This window comes from Cryptomeria japonica, chromosome 11 (assembly GCF_030272615.1).
Source record: "Cryptomeria japonica chromosome 11, Sugi_1.0, whole genome shotgun sequence".
Classification (NCBI taxonomy): Eukaryota; Viridiplantae; Streptophyta; class Pinopsida; order Cupressales; family Cupressaceae; genus Cryptomeria; species Cryptomeria japonica.
In genome coordinates, this window is record NC_081415.1 from 307590653 (window position 1) to 307599862 (window position 9210).

Sequence of the window (9210 nt, forward strand, 5' to 3'; positions counted from 1 at the left end):
ATGTATGGAATCAAAGTAGTAATTTCAGAAAAAAATACCATCATGTCTCATTTCAGGATGTATGGAATCAAAGTAGTAATTTCAGAAAAAAATACCATCATGTCTCATTTCAGGAAGAGTCCACTATCAAAGTTTTAAGGTTTTTCATGCTATTTTGGATCTGATTTTCTACATCTAACCCAAGAGATGTAACGGTTCTATATTGAATGCAATTTAAATTTTCAAGCTTGTGTCCAGTGGATTCACATACCACTTTTTCCTTTATCCTTGAAACTTTTCTAAGCGTACATCCTTATAAACTAGTTGTTACAGAGGCGTTGGCCATAAAAATTTCATTTCATATCAACTATTTTACTTTCAGTTGCTATTAATTTACAACTTATGCGTCTGGATTTTCATAAGTGTGGTATGAGGTCGGTGTGGTTGTCTCTCAAAGACTGATTAGAAATAATAAGAAGGGGCATAAAATTGTCAAAGCTGAATAAACAATGAATCCAATGATCTGCTTACGATGAATAATGTTTCTGATTGAAACAAGCTTCAAATATTTATAAAACTATAGACATAAAAAAAAGAAAAAGAGCACAGTTCATCTATTATTACAAAATCTTAGCTTATACTACACCAGCATTAAAGATGGCATCCAAAATAGTGCGTTGAACATTTTTGATATACTGGAAGTGGAAGCCTCAATTAGCTCCCCTTAATCTTTGGCAAGTATATTAGGAGAAACTTGAACAACATTGGAAGTGATGGAAAATGACTAAATGCTCTGAGAGAGATTAAGATGCCCAACATTTAAAAATTTAAGCTTTGGACAATCTTGAATTGAAAAATGAGTCAAGGAGGACAAATTTCCAAGTGAGGTCGGCAACGATTCCAGGTTGGGACAATACTCAATTGAAAGATGAGTCAAGGAGGACATATCTCTGAGAGAGTTCGGCAATGATTTGAGGTTGCGACAATCCTCAATTAAAAGGTCAGTCAAGGAGGACAAATTTCCAAGAGAGTTGGGCAAAGATTTCAAGTTGGGACAATCTCGAATTGAAAGATGAGTCAAGGAGGACAAATCTCCAAGAGAGTTTGGCAAACTTTTCAAGGAATCACTCCCAATAGTCATCTTTTGCAGCCTCCTTAATTGACCGATTTTAATTGGTAGCTCCCTTAACCTCTTCACACCTTCTAAATAGAACTCTCTCAAGGACGTCTGGTTTATGATGTGAGGAGGCAACTCTTCCAATTGCACGCACCCAGAAACACTCAAAAACTCCAGCTTTGCAATGTTTTGGAAATCATCTGACCTAACAATGAGCTCTCTGCACATCAACAAATTGAGATATTGCAAGAGCATCAAGTTCTTAAAAGAAATTGGTAAACTCCTCAAGTTTCTGCACCAGGATAAATCTAGATACTGGAGATTTGTCAAATCGCCGAAACTGCTGGGTAGTGATGATAACATTTTACAGGACCGCAACTCGAGGTGCTCCAACAATTGCAAACGGCAAAACTCTTGTGGCAAACTCTTTATATTATTCTGACCTTTGATTACTATCCTTGTCAACTCATTGAGACACCCTATTGAATTTGGAAATTTTTTAAATTTGTTGCAATTAGTAATAACCAACTCTCTTAACTGCACAGGAGCCTGCATCACATTTCCAACGAGACAAATGTAAAAACATAATGCAATTATGAAATAAATTGAAATATAGAATTATTAGAAAGAAACCGAAGACTACTTACGTCGTTCTCAGCCTTCCACAACTCTTCTAAGTGATGTCCATCTTCATAGTTTTCATGTAATTCTAAAACCCTCAATTTTTTCAATGAAAGTCGTGTTGGAAGATTTCTGTGGCCAATTTGGAGCCAGCGAAGCCAGACTAGCTCCGTTGATACTTCACTGATTACTTCATTGCAATGATCCCCTTTTATCACTAAAAGCTTTAGTCCAGCTAAAGAGGGTGCAGGAAACAAAATTCTTCCACTTATATTAGGTGCAAGTTCCCCCTGTGAGCAGCAACCACGAAACAGGGACAAACAGGAACTATATGATCTTTGCTTGTTTATTCCAATTGGGACATCCTTAATTCCTCGAATGACATTTACTTTCTGAACACAACAATAAACATCAAGATAAATTCATTGGTTTTGAAAAAACATTTAGCACAATCAATAAAGCTCTTAAGACACAAGCATAGTCTGTACGAATATTTTCCTTTTCGTTGTTTGCTTATACAGTAAAAGAAAGTATCAACCTTACCCCATTTTGTTTGTTGGCATTAATAATCTGTTGAAGGGACCAAAGTCGGTAGGGAGATTGTTGATTCGCAATTTCCCTTCCGAGATCTCTTAAGTGGTCATGCATTCTTATGCGACCATTATCATCAAGTTCAACCAAACATTTGTTTAGAAGCCTTTTCCAACTGTACAACCCACTCCACCCTGATCCATCCCAGACTTGGATAGCCAAACTGTTCTTTTCTTCAATAAAGAAACAAGCAGTATCAAGGAATGCCTCTTTCTCTTCATTACCAAGGGCATCGTAACTTACTTTGAGCTTCTTTTTGATATCATCATCCAATATTCTTGACATCTTATGAAACAAAGACCCCCATGATCGTTTGTCATAATCTCCATATAATTGTGCTCCAAATACCTTGAGAGACAAGGGCAAGCCATGACAAGCCTCTACAAAATTTTTAACAAGCTCTTCAAATCCATCAAAGGGAGATGATTGTAAAAATGCATGCCTACAAAAAAGTTTCTTGGCATTAAATAAATCTAATGGTTTCATCTTATATATGAAAGATATACCCCAAGATTTAAGAACTTCACATTCCCTTGTTGTAACAATGATAAGACTACCCCTTCCAAGACTATCTTTTGCAGGTAACAGAACATCCAATTGATCAACATGATCCACATCATCCATAACAATGAGCATCCTAAAAGATCTCAAATGCCTTGCAAGAATTGCCTTACCTTGTTCTACATTGTCAAATGTTTTAGTCACCCCAAGATCTTTGAGGAGTTGAACCTGCTTCTTGTACAACACACCTTTGGCTTCTCTGATATCAAAAATAAAACTAGATCTCTCCATGGACGAGGATCTTTTGTTGTACAATTCTTTGGCAAGCGTGGTCTTGCCTGAACCACCCATGCCCCAAATACCTACAATTTGTGTACCCGAATTAACTTGAGCAAGTTGGACTGTATTCTCAAAGTCTTCTACTGCTTCGTTGAGTCCTACTGGATATTTTGCAACTACTAGTGACACATTGCTTATTTCTTTCAATACAATATTCACAATATTCTTCAACAGCCTCACCTCATCACTGAACAAGTAGAAAACACTGAAAAATTAAACTACTAACAAAGAGTTTATTACAAAGTTAAATTACATAGATATAGAAAAGAACACATATAAGGAGGCCGAATGAGTGGTACGTACTCGTCATTTTTGATAATTTCGCCACTGTAAAATGAGACCTCGGAGAGTGCCTCCTTCCACTCCTTAAGCTTTTGTGGGCTATATCTACACTTCTCTTCATGCCTCTCAAAGTAATCAGCGTACGTTCCTTTAGCTACATATCTGAGATCATTGGGCTCTACATGGTAGAAAACAGGAACAATTTTGGCACCACTTTTAAGCATAGATGAGAGCTCTGCCAAACACCAAGGTGATTCTGCATATCTCTTTGAAAAGATTGCTATATGAAGGGTAGCACCACGGATTGCGGCTTCTATTGCTGTGGGCAAGAAATCGCCATAATCCAACTCCTCTGAATCTAAAAATGCTGCAACCTTCATGTCAGCAAGAAGATTATAGATGCTGCTAGCTAATGTTTCTTTAACATCTGGTCCACGATGATTAATGAAAACATCATAACACGGCTTTTGGATGAGTGTGGAGGATGTACCCGAAGCAGATGCAGATGGTGCGATTTCATGAAAAGTGGCAGTGTTTGCAGGATCCGACTCTGATCGACCAGAGATTGTAGAACTAAACATGGGAGTAGATTTAGATTTAATTCAACACACAGAAAATCAATGAAAACGGGGGTGGAAGGATGCTCGGTTTTGAGCATGAGTCGGTGATAAAAATAAAGACACGTGACTAAGTGTGATTTTGAGTCTGAAACTTCGTAGAAGAAACGTGGAGCCCTGTGATAGGTGGACTTATTTCATCTACAAAACAGTGTGGAAGACTGAGGGATCACGTGGAAGAAACAAAGGAAAGAGTTTGGAAGACAGCGGGCTTATTTGGCTGAAACGTGGTATAGGGCAATGAGAGCATGTGGAAAATTAAAGAGTCAATATTAGTTATTTTTTTGACGACGAAGTAAATTATTTTTAAATTATACATCCAGTCTTTTGCCACAACAAATTTGAATAGATCTCTTTGGGGGTCCAAATATTATTTTTATATTATTTCTTTCTTTTGACAAAGCAAATTGGTTTTTCTATATATCAAATATGTCGAGCGGTATAGTTGATGTTTACAATTATTCAATTATACAATAGTTTATATATATCTTTTTGGGAGTCCAAATATTATTTTTATATTATTTGTTTTTGATTAATAAAGCAGTGAGAACAAGGGCACTGACCCTTTACATAGCATAACTATTAAAAACCATAGTGCAAAAACAACACTATAACAACATTAACAACAACTAACAACAAAAAGAGACCAAGTCTTTAGAAATCAGAAACAACAACAAAAAACACAAAAACAAGCTACAGGGGTGCCTTGCGCACTCTAGTGGCATCCATGGCACTGTTCCAATCGTTGGACATGAACTTGTAAAGGTCCCTTGTCTCCTGCTTATCCTCCTCCGTGTCCGCAGTATGTTCCCTCAGCAGAGAGAGGGTGAGTGCCGAGCTATGTAACACCTGCAAATGAAATTTGTTAAGGCCTGCCATTTGGGCATCCCAGGCCTCCATCTTGCTCTTGAGCCAGTTGACATCGTCCATGATAGCTTGCAATTCAAGCACGAGGCCCATTTTATATTATTTGTTTCTTTTGACAAGACAAATTGATTTTATTATATATCAAATATGATAATAGAGGAGAGCGGTATAGTTGGTATTTACAATTCTTCAATTATGTAATAGTTTATAAGCATTATAAATTTGTTCATAATATTTTTTACACCAAAGACGTCTCTTATTTGAAATGAAGAGCCTGGTTTTCAGCATCTATGGTTGGTATCATCTCTAAGGCCATGCAAGATGATTGAAGTCATTAGAGCCCTCCATTATCATTAGTAGATTTGGATTGTGCAAATATCAAAGCTTCATATTTGTACATGTGTAGATAAGGCCATACTGAAGCAGTCACAAAAATAATCATTGGTAGATTTGGATTGTCGGAACAAAGTAGCTTCAAATCTGTATGTGTGGAGAAGGCCATATTCTAGCGGCCCCAAAAACCAAATGTGTCATAAAAACATACTTTCGTATAGATTATGGCAAACTCGGATAATCAAAGCACAACTTTCATGAACGCCACAAGGATGATTAGTCTCTTGAAGTAGTAAAGTATTTTCTCCAATTTGTAGTCGGTACTTTTGTGTGTGAGAGTGTGCATGCACTCTAACGTCTTAGAGCGAACTCCAGATTCTCATGGAAAGAAAGTTGGTAATCATTAATTGTCACCATGTTGTATTCAATGACCGATGTGATCTAATTCTGGAAGTACCTGCTCTATTCTTTGAAAGGATATGTTTGGAAGGCATTCATTGCTATCATGTCATAAGCTATTCTGGCTCCAAAACAGACCTTTCGTACAACGTGATAGCGACGTGTTAGTCAATCGCAATCGTTTATTGCAAAATCGACGATGTAAAATATGTGACTAGCATGCATGTTAGTCAATCCGTATTGTCGCGTTGGAGCCAAAATAGACGCGTCTGTATTCACTAGAGGGGTGTTACCTAATTCCTATTGCCTAAAGTCAAGTAAATTGAGCAAATTTCAAGACGCATTTATTGAAGAGATGCTAATACAATTCTAGAAGAATCAGTCATTATTTTTGAAGGGTATGTGTGGAAGGCAATGCATGTTCCCAATCCCATAAACTTGGCAGTGTAAAGATCTCCAATCTCATGCAATAGAAGCTCATGATAAAGTCGGAAAGTAGCAAAGAAAAGTACTATTTTCCTCTTGACTCTAAATCTTGGAGAGGACACAAATTTTGATGAAGCACAAGCATTAATGAGGAAAGTTCAATCGCTGACAAAAATCTTATACTCCATTTAAGTTCTCAACTGCAATCATTTTTTTGAGATGTTTGCATTCATTCCCATTGTTGTCATTCCCTACCGCAGTCATTCTCTATCACCGTCCAAAAGCTACAAATTGCATAAATGCATCTTTGCATGAGTTGAAAGCTTGTAAATCAACACTAATGAGTTGAAAGCTTGTAAATCAACACTAATGAGTTGAAAGCTTGTAAATCAACACTATCTTTTGGTAGCAGGTAATCATCATCAACACTATTTTTATGTTCTTTTTTTCATTTTTTTATTTCCTAAATTTTGTTTGAACGTTTTGGTTTCTCATTTTCCATTATTTGAGTGAATAGTGACTTTGTTTTTAAAGCTAGATTGCTATGATACCGAATGTGTAAAATCATTGCAGATTCCAGCTAGAACGACTACTTACATTTTAAGTTAATATATGTGCAGTACGAGAAATATTCGATTTTTTAATTTTATTTAAACAATGATAGATATGCAAGTTCTTGGCAGTTTCAGGCAGATTATGTACAGTATGTGATTTTTTTTTCAAGAGTAAGAAAGATTTATTGAATGGGTAAATAATCACATACTATTAATAAATTGGTAAACATGCAAATCCAAATGTGGAATGCATGCATGTGTTTGTTATGTAGCCTTTATGAGAGCAAATTACATATGGTAAGAGAAAGTTTTGCCCCATTTAACCAATAAGCTAGTAATCAACAATGGTGACCAGAAGTGAAACTATCTTAGCTGTCAAATTTCTATGTATATTTTGTTTTTCTTGTTATTATAGTTGCACGACTTTTTGTTTGTCTTATGTTCGTTCTTCTTTCATTCATTGGATCTTCTCTTTTTTTCATTAATGTCTTTTTGTTCAAGGCATGGAATTTTTTTTTTTGATATCTTAGAGATGTCCCATGACTCACTTGTGACCCTATTACCATGTCAGTCCAAGCAAGGCGCGACTAGTTCATTGGGTCATCTGCTGAACCCATAGACCCCACCTGGGCGCTATTGGGGTAAACTGGCTCTTTTGGCAAGGATGAGGTTTGAATCTACGCAAGTTGTCTATTTCTTTCAACAGCTCAACCAACCAGTCTACACCTGGGGGGTGTTCAAGGCATGGAAATTATAATGGGTTTATTTCTTTTTTTTATAATACAAAATATAAATTTAATATTTTTTTATTTATTATATTTTTTGTTGACTTTGCATCGTTTTTCTTCTTATTATAGTTGTATGACTTTCTGTTTATCTTATGTTTGTTCTTTTTTCATTCATTGAATCTTCTCTTTTTTTCCATTCACGTCCATTTGTTTCAGGCATGAAAGTTATTATGAGTTTATTTCTTTCTATAATTATATAAAATATAAAATCAATATTTTTTGTTTATTATTTTCTTATTTGAAATGGACAACCTCATTTTCAACATCTATAGTTGATATCATCTCTAAGCCCATGTAAGACGATTCAAGTCATCAGAGCCCTCCATTATCATCACCATATTTGGATTGTTTAGATAGCGGAGCTTCAAATCTGTACCTGTGCAGATAAGGCCATGTTGCAACGACCCCAAAAATTATCATCGACAGATTTGGATTGATCAAATAGTGTAGCTTCAAATCTGTACATGTGCAGAGAAGACCATACTACAACGGCCCCAAAAACTAGTCACATATAAAAAACATACTTTCGTATAGATTATGACAAACTCAGATAATCAGAGCATAGCTTTCACGAACACCATAACGATGATTAGTCTCTCAAAGTAGTAAAGTATTTTCTCCAAATTGCAGACTATTCTTTTGTGCATGAGAGTGTGCAAGCACTATGATATCTTGAAAAGAACTCCAAATTCTCATGGAAAGAAAGTGTGGTAAGCATTAACTGTCACTATCTCATATTCATTGACCAATGTGAGACACTGGAAGTGCCCGCTTTAGTCTTCAATAGGATATGTTTGGAAGGAAATCATAGTCATCATGCCGTGTTCACTAGAGGGACATTACATAATTCCTATTGCCTAAAGTCAAGTAAATTGAGCAAATTTCAAGTCGGATTTATTGAAGAGACGCTCATGTAATTCTAGAAGAATCAATCACTATTTTTTAAAGGACAAGTTTGTGAGGCAATGCATGTTCCCAGTCCCATAAAATTGATAGTGTAAAGATCTCCAATCTCACACAACAAAAGTTCATGATAGAGTTGGAAAGTAGCAAATAAAAGTACTATTTTCCTCCTGATTCTAAATCTTGGAGGACAATTTATTTTGATGAAGCATAGGCATTAATGAGGAGGGTTCAATCACTAGCATAAATCTTATCCTCCATTTAAGTTCTCAACTGCATTCATTTTATCGAGATGTTTGCATTCATTCCTTGCTACTGTCATCCTCTATCACTGCCCATAAGCTAGAAATTTCATAAATACATCTTTGCATGATTTAAAAATTCTTACAGTTAGCACTATCTTTTGGTAGCAGGTAATCATCACTATATTTATGTTTTTTTTGTTTTCTAACTTCCTAAATTTTGTTTGAATGTTTTGGTTTCTCATTTCCCATTATTTGAATGAATAGTGACTTTGTCTTTGAAGCTAGATTGTTGTAGTGTTGAATGTGGAAAATTACTATAGATTCTAGCTAGAATAACTACTTACATTTTAAGTTAATATATGTGCAGTACAAGCAAATATTTGGTTTTTATTCATTAAACAATGATAAATATGCAATTCTTTGGTAGTTTTAAGTGGCGCATGTAAAATATGTGAAAAAAATTAAAAAGTAAGCAGGATTTATTGAATGGATAAATAATCACATTCTATTAGTAAACTAGCGAACATGCAGCTCCAAGCATGGAATGCATGGATGTGTTTGTTATGTAGCTTTTATGAGAGAAAATTACATAGGGTAAGAGAAAATCTTGCCACGTTTAACCAATGTTCTAGTAATAAACGGTGACAA

The 9210-nt window shown here is 35.5% G+C and overlaps 1 protein-coding gene across 1 annotated transcript; it reads right to left on the reverse strand.

Moving 5' to 3' along the window:
• Positions 1-763: 763 nt before the first annotated feature.
• Positions 764-5007, reverse strand: LOC131072401 (disease resistance protein RPV1-like). Its single transcript, XM_058008539.2, has 5 exons — positions 4745-5007; positions 3452-4003; positions 2261-3335; positions 1744-2109; positions 764-1645 (listed from the first exon to the last, which is right to left on the reverse strand). The coding sequence occupies exons 1-5, from the start codon at positions 5005-5007 to the stop codon at positions 764-766; spliced, it is 3138 nt and encodes a 1045-aa protein (XP_057864522.2).
• Positions 5008-9210: the final 4203 nt, after the last annotated feature.